The sequence below is a fragment of the Pygoscelis adeliae genome, unplaced genomic scaffold (assembly GCF_000699105.1).
Source record: "Pygoscelis adeliae isolate BGI_AS28 unplaced genomic scaffold, ASM69910v1 Scaffold242, whole genome shotgun sequence".
In the NCBI taxonomy this organism is placed as follows: Eukaryota; Metazoa; Chordata; class Aves; order Sphenisciformes; family Spheniscidae; genus Pygoscelis; species Pygoscelis adeliae.
Window position 1 is genome coordinate 438,677 of NW_008824369.1, and position 19,547 is coordinate 458,223.

Here is a 19,547-nt window from a genome sequence, read left to right on the forward strand (position 1 = left end):
GATAATCCTACTTCCCTGGCTGGTATCAAGGCTAAAGTGTTAACGACCAATTTACTAATACTTGGAAGTGTGAAACACTATTGCAATTTAAATGTTTTGAAATAGGCATAATTGCAGAATGCATTTGTTTGGCAGAATGCTTTGGAGATAGGAATTTGCATGTCTCAAATGGACATGTGATTTCACTTCTTAATTTGAGTACAAGTCCAGGCATTTAGTAACTGAATTTAAAACTTCTTGCCAGCCACTGAGACCTTGTGAAGATGGAGGGCATCCTCTTCAAGAATTTCTGCTGGGTGAGTACTGTGGTTACCATAAGCACCTATAAGCAGTGGTGCTAGAGGAGATTCACTCTTTCTACAACTTTAAAGATGATTAAAACAGTAGCTGATCATTGAAACAGCTGGATGTATTGCAATGACAGAGGGTAGCTGCATTCAGTTTGGCAATTATGACAAGGTTTACGTTTAGCTTTCCACACCTGCTATACACAGAAAGCTGGGCAAATTTGAATCTCTGAACTTTTTGTGCTTTTTAATTAGAAGCTATCAATCACATTTTCCTTAAAAATAACTTAAAGGCTTCTTAAAACTAAATTCTTCCTGTTTTGTCCCACTCATTTGGGCATGGAAACAGGAGATTGAACTCTGCACTGTGCTTTCATTATAAACAAACTTTTCATGAGTACAGAACTACTTCAATCACAGGTCTAGCTGTAAGGTCGGATGACAATTTATATTTGTTTGTGTTGAAGATCAAACCTGGTATTTAATGCACGGAATTACAGACTGAGTAATTTTAATTTTCTTTCTTTGCAATATCAGATACTGTCGTCTCATTTCACACAACTCACGGAGATATCAAAGATGCTCTGTCATTGTTCAGCTGGGATGCAGAAAAAGAACAAGATTTCTGTCCAGCAAAGGAATTGACAGGTAAAGCAGTCCTACTGTTTTAAGACTAACACAAAAAAAATCTCTCGTAGCTCTTGAATTGCAAAATCTTAATTGTATATGCAGTTTTCAGCTTGTCAGAAGAGGGCAGTAAATGAACATTAATTCTGGAGGAAGATTTTTAAAGAAATTTTTTAAAAGATTTTTTTAAAGAAAATGAAACTTAGTAATTAAATGAGACATTTAAGTACTGACTTAAATAGTTTGCCCAATTTTAAAATGCCGTATTTTGTTTGTAGGGCATCTATAAGCTGTAATGTGTATTTATGAGAAGCTCTATCCGCAGGCCTGCCCATTTTTTTTTTTTTTTAATGCCTTGGACAAATAAAAGATATTACTGCTATGTCTTGCTTCTTTTACTTAGTGTAAGAATTATTATTAATGGTGTGCCACCATTAACTGGGATAAGATGTCTTATGTTATGACAGGCCAGCATTCATGCAGAAGATACATTAGTAAGAGCATTTTCATATGTTAGTCTAGTAACCTTTTTATACAGTCTCCCTTCTGGCTGATTAGTAGATCTCATCTGGGTTGTTTTTTGGGCTTGTTAAATGTTTTCTACAGATAAAGAACCCAAATCCAAGAACATAAGTAGACAAGGATCTTCATGTAGTCATCAGCTCTTTCACTGAAATCTGATGACTGAAAAGTTACAGATCTGAAAAAACACTATTTCTTAAAGAACCAGCAGATGGGCCCTAGCCTGTTTTTTGACAGGCAGGACAATGGGATGCTTGCATGCAGTTCTTCTTTCAGGTAGTCATGTTCGTTCCTCCATTTCTCCCATGCACAGGAGTCATGGATAGTGAACTGTTATCAGACTACTGCAGAAGACCTTTATCATAGGATTAAAGGGGAAAGTTCATATTCTTTTGATGCCATTCCCAGGGACAAGTCACTCTAAAGACCCACAAAAGGGCCATCCCCTTTCACATGCACCAGTTAAGTTTCTCACAGTTGTCATCTTCTGTACCAGGCAGAAGCCAGACTTTCCCATTGCAGAGTATCAGATCTGAAATACTGTAGTCCAAAACACATTTGAAATATAAGTTCCCTGCTAAATAAACATGTTTAATTTACATGTTGCAGATGAACCAAAAGAAGCCAAAACTGAACAAGATGAGGAATTTAGTCTGTGGATGTGTCAGGTGCAAATCTTTTTTACAACTAAGTTTTTTCCTGCCTACCAGCATGAAAAGGTGCTGAGCAAAAAAATAAAAGAAAATCGAATACGGGATGCTGAATTAGCTGAGCTGAGAAAGATCAAGGATGAGGAGTTGGCAAAGTGAGTGTTGTATCTTACCTTGAAGTAGTTATCTCTCATCTTCTACTAACAAAATTATTGAAAATGAGAAGTGTGCTTTAATAAAGTAGTATAGCATACTGTAACTGGGAAAACAAACTCATCCAGGTATAATAAGCAACATCCAGAATGTAACTCGTGTGACTTTTATTACTGTTGGGATTAACAAATACAGGCTGCTTTCAGGTTACAGAAGTCTTAACTCTCTGATATTTCCTGGCACTTGAGCCCTGCTCTGTGTAAAGGCAGGTAGGGCTTTTTTTTTATACATACCGTAAGTCAGACTTGAAGCGGTAACTAGACAGATCTTCTGCTTCTCTACAATATGGCAGTTTTTACTGCTCATACTGTGAATATAGCTGTAGTTGCTTAGCCAGTATAAATTTGTCTCCCTCCTCTTGCAATACATAAAATTTAAACTTTGTTCACTCAGACTTATTGCTGGAAGAGAAGCAGAAGAGGCAAAAAAGCAAGAAGCAGGTGCAGCAGAAAGAACATTTGACTCCAAGAGTGCAGATTTTAAGGAGTTAGAAGAGCCTGTCACACACTCAGTACCCCCTCTGAAGGAAGAGGCACCCTTTGTAGTACCCCCAGTTGTTACCAAGGTGCCTGCTGGCAAAAAGAGAAAGAAGAAATAAATCTTCTGATGAGAACTACTGAAGCTTCAAGTAAGTACGTACTCTTTGAATAAGAAAAAAAAAAAAAACCCAACAAAAGAACCATGTGCAGTAAGGTCTAAAATACAAGTACAATAAAGCTGTATGCACAAGACTTGTTGGTTTCAGAGGGAAACTGTCTGCTCTTACTATATTCTCTTTCCCAAGACCCTTGGTGTAATTTACATGAGTGTAACGCTTTCAACAAACCTATTCCAGAAGTCAATATTTGACTTGTACCTAAAAATTCCCTTAGTGTTAAGCTGATACAAGAACTGGTATCTTGTCATGATTGTTTGTCCCAGTGAAATGGTTTCTACTTAAAACATGGTTTATTTGACTGAAATACTGCACATAAACAAGTATGTAAGAATTTTACAAATAATGTAAATCAGGCTGAAGCAGGAGCTGCAAAGAACAGGTCAGCCTAGAAAGTTCTTTGTTCAGGGGTCTTTCGTAACCAGCCTAGTTTCACATTGTAGAAAATCAGCAGAAAGTCACACGATGATGCAAATGAACACAGGAAAACAAAATATGCTCTTAAAAGTGTAACAATTATTAGTTTTATTTTCCAGTAAAATATTCACATAACAGTATCAGAATGGAATGGTACAGATGAGTTCAGACTGGTTTTTAATTAGTTTGCACATAAACATTTTTAAAATCTAAAAATTTTATTATCAGAGTTTACAGATTTTAGTAGAAATTTTGATTCTTACAAAGCAAGTATTGCTTTACTATTGTCATTATTCCAGTCAATAATATGACTAATAACTTTTCATGTTGAACAAGTGTCTGACATTGACATCTTCAATAAATCAGCCCTCTGCAGATCAATCCAAGAAGAAAATATTATTAAACTGTGTTGCACAAAGTTTCTTCACTTCTTCTGTAAAAAATTAAAAATAAGATATTTCAGTATGATATTTTATAGGAACCTCTGCAAGAAAAACCCTGGGGATCATGAAGGGGAATATAATTAAATTCAAACAGGAAAAAACCCTAGGAGTTTCTAATGTAGAAATAAACTTCATTTTATTCTGTCCCCAGTAAGAGAAAGCTGAGTCAAGTCTGATACTTCACACTGTCTGAAAGATGAGTTGTATTCAAAGTGGCTAAAGTGTAAATGATGGTTTGAGTTTGCTGCTGGGCCATTCATCTTATCAAACTTCTACGTTGCAACAGCAGAAGACCTAGCTTCAACACAAGGAAGTATATTGTAACCCCTTTTCAGGGGGAGAAGGGGTTAGTGTAGTCTGTTAAAATAAGTCAGCAAAACTTTTGCTTTGTGCTATTTGGCAGACAACACCTTGGGGATAGCAGTACTTCCTAAGTTTATCAGGCACAGAAACACTCATTTACTGTGTCTGTATATGGCAGGTTTGATCCTGAAAGGCAATTAGAAATCATTGTGTAAGTCATGCAACTCACTCCTCTTTTTAATATTTAGGTTGCTAGGCTTTGGTCTTGGAAAAGTATTAATTCTTTCCCATCATCCAAGTGAGCACATTGCCTCCTATTAAAACAGAGAGCCCTAGAATTGCTGCAAGACTCAAACTCATTTCTCTTAGTCTATTTAAAAGCTTATTGCATCTTCATGTTAATTTGCACTCAGTCATAGTAAATAATTCTCAAAACAGCATTGGGAACAAGACAACAATGGAATGAGGATCACTGACAGGATACACATTATGTGTAAGTACCCTACCCATGGATCACTGACAAATAAGACTTAACTCAGACATAAATATGTTCATCTCTCACCTGTAATACACTTCGTATGTAAGAATTTGACAAATAATGTAAATCAGGCTGAAGCAGGAGCTGCAAAGAACAGGTCAGCCTAGAAAGTTCTTTGTTCAGGGGTCTTTCGTAACCAGCCTAGTTTCACATTGTAGAAAATCAGCAGAAAGTCACACGATGATGCAAATGAACACAGGAAAACAAAATATGCTCTTAAAAGTGTAACAATTATTAGTTTTATTTTCCAGTAAAATATTCACATAACAGTATCAGAATGGAATGGTACAGATGAGTTCAGACTGGTTTTTAATTAGTTTGCACATAAACATTTTTAAAATCTAAAAATTTTATGATCAGAGTTTACAGATTTTAGTAGAAATTTTGATTCTTACAAAGCAAGTATTGCTTTACTATTGTCATTATTCCAGTCAATAATATGACTAATAACTTTTCATGTTGAACAAGTGTCTGACATTGACATCTTCAATAAATCAGCCCTCTGCAGATCAATCCAAGAAGAAAATATTATTAAACTGTGTTGCACAAAGTTTCTTCACTTCTTCTGTAAAAAATTAAAAATAAGATATTTCAGTATGATATTTTATAGGAACCTCTGCAAGAAAAACCCTGGGGATCATGAAGGGGAATATAATTAAATTCAAACAGGAAAAAACCCTAGGAGTTTCTAATGTAGAAATAAACTTCATTTTATTCTGTCCCCAGTAAGAGAAAGCTGAGTCAAGTCTGATACTTCACACTGTCTGAAAGATGAGTTGTATTCAAAGTGGCTAAAGTGTAAATGATGGTTTGAGTTTGCTGCTGGGCCATTCATCTTATCAAACTTCTACGTTGCAACAGCAGAAGACCTAGCTTCAACACAAGGAAGTATATTGTAACCCCTTTTCAGGGGGAGAAGGGGTTAGTGTAGTCTGTTAAAATAAGTCAGCAAAACTTTTGCTTTGTGCTATTTGGCAGACAACACCTTGGGGATAGCAGTACTTCCTAAGTTTATCAGGCACAGAAACACTCATTTACTGTGTCTGTATATGGCAGGTTTGATCCTGAAAGGCAATTAGAAATCATTGTGTAAGTCATGCAACTCACTCCTCTTTTTAATATTTAGGTTGCTAGGCTTTGGTCTTGGAAAAGTATTAATTCTTTCCCATCATCCAAGTGAGCACATTGCCTCCTATTAAAACAGAGAGCCCTAGAATTGCTGCAAGACTCAAACTCATTTCTCTTAGTCTATTTAAAAGCTTATTGCATCTTCATGTTAATTTGCACTCAGTCATAGTAAATAATTCTCAAAACAGCATTGGGAACAAGACAACAATGGAATGAGGATCACTGACAGGATACACATTATGTGTAAGTACCCTACCCATGGATCACTGACAAATAAGACTTAACTCAGACATAAATATGTTCATCTCTCACCTGTAATACACTTCGTTAATTACTCCTAAACTAAGCTCACAAAGCTCTCCTCTATTATTTGAAGGAGGAGGAATGACTGATAAATAATTAAGAATGTCTGCTGAATATTTATGCTGTTCTTTCATAGCTGGTAGAAGGCAGACTAAAACCTTATGCAAACTTATCTGGTCTATCATAGATCAATTCCTCTCTAGATTTCTTGTGAGATGGATTTTATTACTTCTCCAGTACATTTTAGTAGTAACTGTATTTAAAGGTAATAACCCAATCCTTACCGTTAACTTCAATCAGATTTGCATTTTTTTGATTCAAAATAACATACAGTTCTCGCTGGTCAGACTTTTTCCCAACTACCCAGTAATCAGTCATTGCCTTCACAATAATTTCCTCGTCTTCATCAATTCTGAAAGAAGTTTTAGAAAGTAAAGGTGGCAGCAAGTTCATCTTCAACAACTTTATGACGTTAAGCTCTCCTAATAATTACAAATAAATGGTTGTGCAGTATCAAAGAGAGGCTACCTATACTAACTTAGATATAATTCATCAATCAAGGATGAAGGCTTCATAAATGGCTGCTTAGGACAATTACATCCCCAGATGAATAAATCATTAATTTGTCCATCAGCCAAATGCTCCAGTGCTCTGAAGAAGACACCTATCCTCCATACTGTTAAGGACACATTTCACAGAATTATGATTTGCTACACAGTGACCAAATAATGAAAGTTGGAGATGGTATGGTGATATTAAGCCTTCACATATCTAATTGTTAAACCTAGAACTAAACCATGCACAACAACTAGATATATTGCATAAAGCTATCACTAACCCAGTACTTCCACAATATGATGAAACGTTCTTTTTTTCATTTATAGAAAAATGAAAACCTTGTCCTTAAGTAGAGTGGGAAAATTGCTAGTGGCTAATTAGAGCTACAGACAGTACAATAATTCAGCAATTTCATGTTCTTCATTAATTTTTGTAGTGACAGAGGGTCTCTCCCACCTTGAAGCATGATACCCATTGACTAGAAGCCAATTATCTTCTCTATCAGCAGTATTGTAGTAACTGCAAGGTTTGCGTTTCATCTATTGTCTAAGCCCTAAAAGCAGCCAGCTGTTTCAGAGGAGGGTACAATACAGGCAGAAGTGGGTTTCCCTGTCCTTTACACTACTTATCCAGAGATTAGACAGACTTAAGTGCAAAAGCACTAGGCTTCACATCACTTCTAAGTTTGTTATGGCTACTCTGAAGCTTCAGATAGATTAGATATTTTCTTGGCTAGAGGCCCTGGCCCTTCTTTAAATTATTTTTTTAAAAGGACAATAGAAGTTAAGACAGGCTACTTCTAAACCAACAAAAAATACCAAATATGACCCATGTTACACCATTTATCTCACAGAGCTACGACTAACCATCCATGAACAAAAAGACATGAAAGCTTCACTCATTTGAAAAAATCTGCTTGACAGAAGGAGTTACAGACTATTTGATAGTTAGGCATTACCTGGAGAAGTCACTGTTGATGTCACCGAGAATCTTCATGAGGTCAGGGTGAACAGATGCAAGTGATACACTGGGCGTTTTCCTCATGTGAATGGTACTTTTCTCTGCCAGGTTCATGTGATTGAAATAGATAAACTTAAATTGAGGCTCCTTCTCAGCCCTAGGAAGATTTAAAAAAAAAAAAATGTGACTTGTGAATACTGATATGTTCTATAAGCACAGGCTTCACAGAGAACAGATAACTAGCCAGTGCAAAGCTTACTCAGACATCCTGAAGTTATCTTCCCATTGAAGAGACCAAGTACATTAAGACTTGTGGCATGATCAAACTTCATTTTAACACTTCAAAAAAAAAAGGAAAAAAAAAACCCCAAGCCTGCAAAACCAACCAGTTTTTCCCCTTCTGCTGGTTAGGCTGCTAGTAAATAGATACAGGGGAGTTTAAAGGCCTTGTCCCACTTCCCAGTAGTAGTTTGCATTTTTCTAATGAGCTGTTTTTTCTCTGTCCCCATTTTGTTTCCTTGTTCCCCTATGCCAGTCCAAGCTGGTTTGAATGGATGCTAGGTCTTCAATTTGATTAATAAGTAATCTTCCAGTCACGTCTTTGTTACAATCAAAAGAAAGAACTCTTCCCCCCATCATTTGTGTGAGCCAATCAAGAGACTGTTTTCAAACTCCTGCCTTGGCAGTCTTCTTCCATTTCCTCTTTTATTAAGTTAATATAAAATCTGTCACTTAGAGCTGTAGTTTTGGTAGAAAATTCAACAAATGCAGACTGGCAAAGACTGGCTATAGCAATTGGTACTTCAGGTTATGTATTATTTAGAATCAGGGAGATACTGTGATGACACCACTCACCTTAGCAAACAACTAGATACCCTTGCTCTCTGTCACCCAGATGCATTAGTGTCAAGAAACTGTATCGTGTTTTCAGGACACCATGGCATTAAACTTTAAAAGAGTTAAAGCTGCCAAAGCCAGTCCCAGATGACATTAAAAAACCCCCAAGTTTAATGATTTAGTAGATCGGCACAATTTCAAGCACATCCTATTCTATACCCTGCGATTTTGCTGATGTGGCATGCTACCACTAAATAAGTTCAGTCACACACCTATCTTTGGTTTAATTCCTCTTTTGTTGTCATATGCGATGCTGTTCTTGCTTCCCCAACTAACAAAAATAAAAACAATTTTATGGAAAGTCAGCTATAGTTCTAAGTGAAGTATATTTTCCAAAGCATTAACGTCCTTTTTCATTTGACCTTTTTTTGCCCCTCAAGTAGTTACCTTAGTCCTGCAAAATAGAAAAAATAAGGCAGTTTTTTCCTCACCTACTATACACGGCAACACTTCAAGAAGCAGTAATTCTGGAAAAAAGTACTCAACTGTAAAGCTTGCATTGTAACCAAATAATCCACTTACTAAAATGCCCATTTCAAACTGTTAAACAAAAGTTGTTCTAGTATCCAGACCTTCATTTTCCTTTTGGATTTGTAACAGCATTAAGAGTTACATACACTCCATCCAAGCTATAAGTACTTGTGTCTAAGGCAATACTCTGAGCTAGTGGTGTCAGCGTCCACTTGATGTGAAAAATACAGTTCTTTTTTTAACATGATACAAGACAGCAGAAAGTCAAAGCAGAATTCAAAGGAAATCAGCACAAAGGAGGACACGGGCACAAAGACAGTGATATTTTTTAATTTTCTTTCTTTTTTTTTTTTAATTCAGATGTTCTACTAGCCCAAGGGCTATTTGTCAACTTTATGAGATTCTGTTTTCCTCAAGAAAAGTTAGAAAGTATAAACTGAAGTTAAGATTTTACAGGAACTGCTACTTCTCTACTTCAACACGGGGGACAGTGACAGAAGACTACCACTTCAGTTGGCATTTTTGCCATCTTGTATATATTTCTGCAAGCACAGTAACCTGTAGAACTCATCATCTCCATGGGTCAGCTAGTTTCAGTTCACATACAAAAAAAGCAAAACCTAGAAGTTCCATCTCTTGTATCTGAATAATCTGCTGACAGCTGGGGGAGGAGGCAGCAGAATCTCAATTGGTAATAGTGAAATTTATCTTAATATTTACATGATTTTTTCTGCAACAATTACGCACAGAGAGGAAAAAGGTTTCAGCAGCCACACAATAAACATTCATTCCTAAATTAACAACATGTATGTTGTTACTTCAGGGAGACCTAAATATGCAACAACAGGCACTTTATAAATGCTTAAGATGCAGAAAGGTAGATAAACGTCGGTTGAAGTACACAGTTAACTCAATGCTTTCAACATTTGGGTTCATGTTACCATTATTTAAGCAGTTCATTAAACCTACTTTTAACCAACTAATGAGGGACTGCAATGCAAACAGAAATGTGGTACCAACCCTGATATTCTCTTGTTGATGTTGTATTGTTCACATATGTCTGATGCTAACACGGTGAGTTGAGGCCCAACAATGCTGTCCAGTTTACGGCAAAACTCCAGCGTAGGCGGAATTGAAGCTAGGTGGCGGGTAAAGAAAAGGGAGAGATGAGATTCTCTTCCCACAGTTGAAGGTACAGTTTCTGTAGTTGCTTTCTTTAAACATCAGTGAGAGTCCTGGGACAAAATTTCTCTCTTAATTATAACCTTACGCATGATTTCGAAAGTGCATGGCTAACTGAAGCAATAGTCATTTTATTGTGTAAATTGAGTTACTTATACCTCTGAAACAAAAATCAAGACTGATAAAAGCACTCCGGAAGAACAGGCTCAAATAACAACATGAGTATTTTTTAAGAGTAAAACAAATTGCATGTAGTAACATTTTGTACTGTCTTCCCAAATAAGTGATGCTAATAGGTACTTACCATCAATCATAAAGCAGACAGCTGCACTCATGGCCTGGAACAAAAGAGTTAAAGCAAAAAAACCATTTACAACAGGTTACCTCAACTGCCTCAAATAAATGACAATACTTCAGTGAGGTCACAGACAGATAAACCAGTTAAATAAAAAAAATAATCTAGTTTAAAAGGTAGCACTTCAGTAGGATAATCTCTTTGCAATCCTGCACAACACAGGATAGTTACGATTTTAAAATTCAGCACAGTTAACAGTTTTTAAGCTGTAGGGGAAAGGTAAAATTCACTAAAAATGCATTTTATGCAAGGATATATGTCTGCAAGAAACTTGCATTTCATTTTAAAAAAAATTAGTTTTTTTGTTTAATTGGTTAATGCTATATAAAGCCAGGTATGAAACCACTTAAAGTAACTGAAGGCTGGTATTTTATTTTAATAAAACAACCATTTGTTTTGGGGAGGGCATAGGAAGGGGGAAAAGAGGATTCAGGCTTTAAAGCTTGTTGCTAGAAGCACCAAAGAGTTTTCTGTCTCTTTGCTTTAACCTGGTCATATCAACGCATCTTTCTATACAATTCATAAGTACTTCACATCATTGTCGTCTTCATTGTATATAGATTCCTAATTCTGTGGAATAATTGCAGAGAAAAATGTTATACCTTATAAACAATTAAATGAAGTTCTTCGTAAGTGTCATCAGTGTTAACAAATATTTTGGGGAAACGGCATTTTGCTTCCGGATCATTAAGATTTAAAGGTCCAGTAAGAAACCTAGAAAATAATTCAGTAGGTCAGATGCGATGAATTTTTATATTTCAGTTTTTCCTATTTAGCAGATGTTTTTGAAACTAGCTATTACTTGCATGTATGAATATATTTGAATACAATGAGTTTTCAGCTATCCAGATAGGCATAGAGCCCTTCATATATTATCTCAGCACTCTTACGTTTTCAAAGTATTATTTGCATATATGCTCCAGAGTTACAGAAACAGGATCAGAACGCCAGAATAATGCCAAGGAAATAAACTGCGCAGATCAAAGAAACAACAACAAAACTCTTTCCACCTTCAAGTTGTGACTATCTTTAAAAACCCTTTTTCTGTGGCTACTGGGAAAGCACTCTTCCTTTGCTTTCCAACAGGACATCCAAATTAGTTTGATGCGGAACAGTGGTGTATTAGAAGCACCTAAACCTGGGGGGGGGGCAGGACGGACAGGGGGAGTGTGTGCCAGTGCCTTGATCCCAAGAGAATACAATAAATCGGGCAAGAGGAATTACTGTGATTAAAGAAAGATGTCCAAACCCACAAATATTCAAAATAATGTTGCCTGGCTGCTTAAGTACAGAATTGCCCACTCTGACATGCTGAGTACAGAGGAAAAATAAATAGATAAATCCCTAGATTAAATCTACACCTTTGCCTGAAGTGCCTGACTGAAAAGAAATGACCGGAGCGCTTTCAAAGTTTTTCATGCAGTGCATTAACAACGGAAGAAAAATAAATACGCAGTAGTGTTAATGAAGCCTTTTCTCTTTTTTTTCCAGAGGTCAAGTTTTACATTGCACCAACTTCTGTGTGACCCTCTGGAATGAACTGTATGTGGAATATGTACTCAAAATACATGTACTCCTCCCAAACATTTTCCCCTTGAGGAAGAAGCAGTAGATGGTGACAGTAAACAAGAGCTACCTTCCATAGTGTTGTAGATTTCCTGGCATTTCAGCACGTATTGGAGAATCTCTTCCTGCTAACTGAAGCGAAAAAGAACACACACAAGAAAAAACAACTTAGAGGTATTTTCTGTTACTTTTTGTGGACTGTCTTTAAATCAAATCAAAGCAAACCATTTGCAGAAATTGCCACTCATGAAGATACATATTCTTTGTGTAACATGAAGAAGGTAAAGCTAAAGTGTAAGAGATGCTGATAGAACAGTGTGTTCTGATCTTGCATTTATTAAATTTGAAACTTAGCTTATGGAGCTTTTTGATGGGGGGAGCGATAACTAACTTCATGTGGTCTTACGGCACTCCATGCTGCATTTAGTCATTAAGCTGAAGTGATTAATTTGCTGTATTGAGCAGTCATCAGGTATCAACATTCAGTAAACTCCCTACCACCATCCCATGTTCAAATTATCAGCACAATTCATATTGTAAGCGTTAGGTGCAAATACTACTGAGTTTAGTGAAATGCCCCGAAAGCAGTAAATCTCAGAATTCCTAAACTAAAATTTAAGAGGGGAGGGGAAGAGAGATACTCCTCTGGTATTTTAGCCCTTAGTGGTACCAGATAAACAGAAAGAAAAGAAGAAAAAACCCAACCTGCGACAAAAACCAAAACCACCAACAACCTCCACCCCCCAAAAGCCCCCCAACTACCATACCTCAGGCTCCATGTGCCTTGGAAACAGAGATGTCGTGAGATATTTGTACAAAATTCTCATGTCATCTTGTTCCAGTCCACTCCTAGAACATCAGGGAGAAAAAGAAACACAAGTGATGTTTGTGCTGCAGTTCAGATCACACATTTTCCTCTAACCAAAACTCAGGCAAAGCACATACCTAACTAGGGTAGCAACATTTCAGTGTCTCAGTAGATTCAATCCCAGAACATTAATTTTTAATAAAATGTTACATTTATTTGCTAAATACAAAACATTTAAATTAGCCGTAAACCAGAAGAGAAATAGAAACAATATTTAAACAAACAAAGATCAAGTTTGCTATTCTTAAGTCCATTTTTAAGTAGAACTCTTCACAAGCATTGCAACTTTCTCATTCAGAACCATATAAAGAACAATCCTTTAATTAACGTTCTCTACTAAAAGGTCCTACAGAGGAACTTGTGTATATGCACGGAGGCTCTGTGCAATGGAAATGACAAGGACACTTCTCTATCTGCTCCTCAGGCCAACTTGGAAGTAATCATTTGGTACAGGTTAGAGATTTTAAAGCCAAAGACCAATGCCTTTCTTACATATCACTCATCCTACCATGCAGTTTTCTCATTTTCATGCAACTCTCTCACCGATTCAGAAGCTTTGCTATTACGGCGTTTATTTATAGGATGAGAAATTGAAGACACACAAAAGAATCATTGAAGTACCTACCAGATAAGCTGGTCGTTGTAGAGAAAGGCAGTATACTTGACTATGTTCAGGCTTTCTTCCATCCTATTAATAAATGACTGAATTTTCAAGTAAGTCATTTTATCCAGTGGAAAGAAACTGATTCCACAAAACACATCCAGCAGATCACAAGACTGTAAATGCAGTGTCTGCAAGTACTAAGAGAATAATGACAGTTGTTTCTTAGAATTCAGAAAACTTCCAATGTGTAAATTTAAATGACAAATTTGAGTCTAATCCCCAGTAATCTACACTAACAATCAAAAAAAACCCCCTTCCAGTTCTGCTTGTATGACATACTCCTTCATGTGGGGACAGACTTTTTAGCAGGGCCTGTTGCGATGGGACAAGGGGTAATGGTTTTAAACTAGAAGAGGGTAGATTCAGACTAGATATAAGGAAGAAATTTTTTACAGTGAGGGTGGTGAAGCACTGCAACAGGTTGCCCAGAGAGGTGGTGGATGCCCCATCCCTGGAAACATTCCAGGTCAGGTTGGACGGGGCTCTGAGCAACCTGCTCTAGTTGAAGCTGTCCCTGCCCATGGCAGGGGGTTGGACTAGATGACCTTTAGAGGTCCCTTCCAACCCAAACCACTCTATGATTCTATGTGTGAATATGATTCCAGGTGTCAGCTTGCTATTATTTAATCATAGTGACAACAGCTTTTAAGGCTAGCTAAAGATCTTTTGAGAGGATAATAAAGCACAGCCCATCTTACTAATATTTAATTTCAGAACTAACTCCGTAGAAATATTAGCAGATAAATCCATTAGTTTTCAATATGCAAACGAAAAGATAATTTCTATTACTCTCTTTCTTGATAGACCGTAACCTTTACCAAGAGATTTCAAATGTACTATCAAATGCTCTGCTCTGTGAAAGATGAGTTATCCAATGGCTCCCTCTACAGTCATTTCACATTACCAAAAAAACCAAGAAGTAAAATACTTACAAATAGTATGACAGATCTCTGTCACAGTTTATAATCTAAGTCTTATTTCCTTTCAGAGTTTCAGTGCAGTCCAAGCCTGCCAGCAACATGTAGCCAATTTGTTCAATAGGGTTATAATAGAACAACTTGTGTGACCAAACTTTTTAAGCATTTCTAATTCCCCAGCGAAAAAGAGAAACAACTTTTCCTTGGATTTCTTTCTGTTATACAAATCTATAGCAATTACTGTTTTATCTTCAGTAGGAACTTCGAAGAAAAACAGTGTTTTAAAGGTAAAAATGTATTACTTCCCTTTTTTGCCATGCTCTATTTTTTAATTTAGTCTAGACAGAAGTATACACCAGCTAATCAAACAAGTACTCCTTGTGCCAACAGCATTCATTCTAGAGTCTGATAACCTTACAAAAAACAAGCAAAAAAAACCCCCAAACCCACAAGTGAAGGCTGTCCTAAAATCAAACTGAATTGTACTTTTGTTTACACTGTCACAACATTATTACTTTAAAATCCTGTTAAGAGAACAAAATTTTAAACACCAATATACAGTCTCTACACTCCATCATTATCGGAGATATCAATATTCACATCTCTACCACAAGAGAATTAACTGCTGACAGCAGTCGTCTGTTTCCTTCTGTGCAAACGAGAAAAATGAGGACAGACACACTTGGTTGCCTTCTTTTACAGCTAGCTTGATGAAGCTTTTCATGTAGGAACTCAAAATTCTGCCATACATGACTACTCAGTCAGTTACTTTATGTGAAAAATAGCTGAATAATATTTGATGGATTTCTTGCTCAGAAATAGGTTTTGCTTTCTATCCTTTCACTAACACATTTGCTTTTAAAGATTGACATTAAATTCTGAGGACTAGTTATAAACCAAGGCAATATCTCCTGAAGCCTTATCAGGCATGACTACTAATTCCACATGGGGGACGGGGTGGGGGGGAGCAGTTAAAAATTACAACTGTTCATTACTTCACAGTACTATGGGACTTTAAGTCTGTGCATGCAGGTTGCGGAATCTCCATCCCTGGATATTTTCAAGACTCAACCAGCCAAAGTCCTATGCAGTCTAGTTTGAATTTAGTGTTACCCTACTTTGAGTAGGAGGCTGAACTAGATGACCTCTCCAGATTCCTTCCAACCTGAACGATTCTGCAATAGTTACTTAAATAAGTCTGCACAGACTGTTATCACACTAACCAATTCAAATGTTAAAGCAGAATTTCCAAAGAATGAACATTATTCCATCAGAAAAAATATCCAACAGCTAAGCTGTTCCATCAGGCCATAACCCTGCTTGTGGTTCAACTCCATTTAAAGAACCTACCACATCAGTAGGAAACAGGAATTATTTGAAAAAATGAGTAACCCAACTTTTTGTGTTGCCGCTGCACCTTTTCCACTGCCTATGTTTTATAGTTACACTGCAGCCACTTAGAGGAGATTTTTGCATTTTATTTCCAACGCAGAATCACACTGTATGTGCCTGAAAAATAAGGTCTTACCCGATGGAAGAATTTCTCTAGTCTCTCCTTTAGAACTTTTACACCTCCATCTTCCATGGCTTTCAGGAATGTGCCATTGAAAAGCTAACAATTAAAAGCAAAAAAAAAAAAAGAGTTGGGTAATCATTTACAGTAATTTCTTATAACTCAGCCATGAATATAACTAGATTACAATACAGCTCCTGTTTCTCAGTATTTGGACTCCACATAGATCCAAATGTACCCCTTCTTTATTGAAAAGCCTCTCTTAAGACTTGTAAAGTCCAGATATATATGACAGCAGAGGCAGAATTAGAAAAGGAAAATAAATTCTTTAATGGTAGAGAAATCATTTATCTGTGTCGCTTAAGTATCTTATGCTCTTGCTTTGTAAAAGCCAGATTGATGGCTTTTATCCAGTATTGTTTCTCCAACAGATAATATCTAACACCATCAAAATCAAATGCTTAGTAGTGTAACTGCCCATGAAAGAAGAAATCTGGACTTCACAGAAATTAGAAGGCTTACTTTTACAATAAGCTCATGAACCAGCACAGGTAACTGCAAAAGCTTTATTTTTCTCTTCCATCAACACCATTACAGCCTCAGGAAGAGAGCAGGCAATAGTAATGAGACAAGAATGTCAAAGCAATGATTAACTTGCATATCCAAATGGTACCATGAGGATCTCTTCCTCTGCCCAGAAGAGGAGCCTCTAGTATTAACTCTACCTTGTACATGCTGTAGCACTGCTGTAGGACCGAACTATAAACCTTGTCCTGCAGAAAAGAGCAGGACATTAGTATAAGCAGAGGCACAATTGCAGATATTTTGGCTGAGCTACACATAACTTATGTTTTCAAAGAGCCAACAAACACAATTAGAGAAATCAATCTCTGAAAAGTTAAATAGCGTTTTCAGTCAGCATCTAGAAATTTCTTTGTACTTATAAAGTACTATTTCAGTAAAGGGAGTCCCTTCCCCCCTTACATTTAATACCAAACTCATGCACAAGACATCAGTTACAAATAGTGCCCTTCCCTAAGGCCAGTGGTCAGTGAAAATGAACTTATTTCTGACTAGTTTTCTCTTCATCTAGGTCAAAGGCTAAAGGAGGTGGGACACCATAGAAGGTTTTTATTGGGCTAGAATCTTAACCCAGATGAAAAAAAAAACTATTTTATTGTTTGTCTGGCAAAACAGAGTGTCTATGACACCAATCCTTTTCTTAGAACACAATGAGGAACAGAACTAGTGCACACTGTAATGAACTGAGGCAGCATAAGCAACCAGCTTTTTTAAGTATTATTCCACCCGGCCAAATACCTGTCCTGTATACAATTAAACTGACATAATGATACTGCAGTTTGGACAAGAAATCCCATGATAGTTATGAGCTGTTTGTTTTTCTAGATCATTAGTAAAGATTACTAGCAGTCTTAAGAAAGTAGTAACATGTATACTTAACCCTAATAAAAATACACAGATTTAAAATCTTGCAAGAACTTTATTAAACAAACAGATCCTAAGAAATATTTGCCTATTCCAAGCTAAAAGTCTCACAGCTGTACATTTCACTAATGTTTATAGGGTGATCTTGAACTGCTATCTGGATAATTCTCTATCTTGCTCTCTTCTTTAAACTTTATTGAAAAGTACTTTGCCCTTTTTCCATTTATGGGGGGGAGAGAGAGAAAAATTGATTTGGCAGCAGTTTGGGAAGAATCAAACTAAGATATTTCTGGAGGTACTCTTAAAATACAATATAACCCATTTTAAAAAAAAAAAAAAAGTTCCGTATTACCAGTAATTCTTCTTCCTGATACTCATAGACTGGCTTTCCATCTTTGTGTTTTTCTATTATGGGATTCCGTACAACCTAGAAAGTGGAACAGGCTGGTATTAGACAATGCAGAATGCATTGAGAACATTGCGATATGATGTTTTAGAAATATGCATATCACATGCATAAGTACCATGACCATCCAGAAGTTTTCTTCAGGTTCATGGAAAAATTGTCTGTTCTTCTGCGTATGTAGGGATTTTGCAGGTTTTGTTGGACTAAAGGTCCTGGAAAGAAAACGTATATGTAGACATAGATATTTATCCACACTCACAAGAAGAAAACATATGATTGGGAAATTTAAAATAGAGTGCTTGTGCTAGTACAATGAGCCATGCTATCAGACTTAATACCTTGTGAACTGTACTATAGCTTCACATAGTCCCACATTTCTAATTTTTTCATTCTTTTCTACTTCATTTGGGTGATAGAAGAGAATCTTCTTTTCTTCCTAAAATTTGAAAAAAGAATCAAAGCAAATGCATTTTAACAGAATCAGAGTTAAAGAATACTAAGTTCATGGTTTGCTTGTTTAACTTTAATCTCTTAATTTTCTAGGCAGAATTTTATCTTAAATGGGCTTCTGTAAAACAGATAAAAGGCATATTTAAGCATACTTAAGCAGTCAGTCATCCCAAGATATCTCAAAACACTTTATAAATTCCAAGGCTATTGAAATCATAGGCCCTAGTCACTTCACAGCTAGTTCAAAGCAAGGCTAGCTTCAAAGTCAGATCAAAGCATGGCTAGCTTCAAAGCTAGCTCAGATTGCTCAAGGGCTTGTCCAGTCAAGGTTTGAAGATCTCCAAAGATGGAGATTCCACAACCTTTACGGGCCCCGTTCTGCTGTTTGACCGCTTCACTGTGAAGAATTTTTTCTTCTATCTCATCAGAATTTCCCTTGCTGGAACTTCTTCCATTACCTCTCATCCTGTCACTTCAAGAAGAACCTGACTCCATCCTCTGTAGCCACCCTTTAGGCAGGTGAAGACAGCCATCAGACTCCCTTCCACATCGTCTCTTCAGGCTGCACAAATCCAGTTACCTAAGGCTCTCCTGGTACATCACAGACTGTGGCCCCCTGACCGACTCATGGGCCCTCTGCTGGGCTTGCTTCTGTTTGTCAGTATTTTTCCTACTGCCGGATGCCCCAGACAAACACAGTGCCCAACAGCAGCCTCACAAGAGCTGGGAAGCAATCACTTCACTTGACCTGCTCAGGCACACTCATGCACACAGCCTGGTAGGCTGTTAGTTTTCACAGCCACAAGGACACACTGCCGATTCATGTAGAGCCTGTTGCTCATTAGGACTCCCTGGTCCTGTTTTGCCAAGCTGCTTTCTAACCAGTCAGCCTCTGGCCTGTCATGGTGCACGAGATCGTTTCATCCCACACATGGGAGGCTGCATTTGCCTTCGTTGAGCTCCAGAAGGTTTCTGCTAGCCCATTTCCCCAGCTCACTGAGGGTCCCTGTGGATAGCAGCCCTGCCCTCCAATGTATCAACAGCTTCCCCCAGTTTGGAGGCACCCATGGACTTGTTGAGGGTGCACTCGGTCTCATCACCCTGTGGTTGTTAATAAGTACGTAAGTACACTGCCCTGTTCAAAAGCTATTAAAACTAAAGGTACCACATGAACTATACAGTATGCTGTTATCTAAAAATAGAGACTA

At 37.1% G+C, this 19,547-nt stretch overlaps 2 protein-coding genes across 2 annotated transcripts in view; one reads left to right on the forward strand and one right to left on the reverse strand.

Annotated features, from left to right (window-relative positions):
• RSPH10B (radial spoke head 10 homolog B (Chlamydomonas)) overlaps positions 1-12,137 on the forward strand; it is a 24,284-nt gene extending 12,147 nt beyond the window's left edge. Inside the window, exons 16-20 of the mRNA XM_009319994.1 lie at positions 245-296; positions 825-935; positions 2,046-2,241; positions 2,693-2,927; positions 12,001-12,137. Of these exons, the coding sequence (XP_009318269.1) occupies positions 245-296; positions 825-935; positions 2,046-2,241; positions 2,693-2,897 (564 nt within the window). The 3' untranslated portion in view covers positions 2,898-2,927; positions 12,001-12,137. The remainder of the gene's footprint in view (positions 1-244; positions 297-824; positions 936-2,045; positions 2,242-2,692; positions 2,928-12,000) is intronic.
• Positions 4,871-18,869, reverse strand: CCZ1 (CCZ1 vacuolar protein trafficking and biogenesis associated homolog (S. cerevisiae)). The gene is made up of 15 exons (XM_009319993.1): positions 18,798-18,869; positions 18,228-18,325; positions 18,008-18,101; positions 17,836-17,910; positions 16,763-16,810; positions 16,053-16,136; positions 13,569-13,744; positions 12,843-12,924; positions 12,146-12,207; positions 11,112-11,223; positions 10,459-10,492; positions 9,993-10,110; positions 7,603-7,761; positions 6,371-6,498; positions 4,871-5,220 (listed from the first exon to the last, which is right to left on the reverse strand). Exons 3-15 carry the CDS (start codon positions 18,014-18,016, stop codon positions 5,165-5,167), a joined length of 1,143 nt encoding a protein of 380 aa, XP_009318268.1. The 5' UTR covers positions 18,017-18,101; positions 18,228-18,325; positions 18,798-18,869; the 3' UTR covers positions 4,871-5,164.
• Between the last annotated feature and the right edge of the window lie 678 nt (positions 18,870-19,547).

Coding starts and splice junctions, on each gene's coding strand:
- CCZ1 (XM_009319993.1), bottom strand. Junction 13,745..16,052: donor TAGAGAAATTCTTCCATCGG/GTAAGACCTTAT, acceptor TTATTCTCTTAG/TACTTGCAGACACTGCATTT. Junction 10,111..10,458: donor TGTCTGCTTTATGATTGATG/GTAAGTACCTAT, acceptor CCCGCCACCTAG/CTTCAATTCCGCCTACGCTG.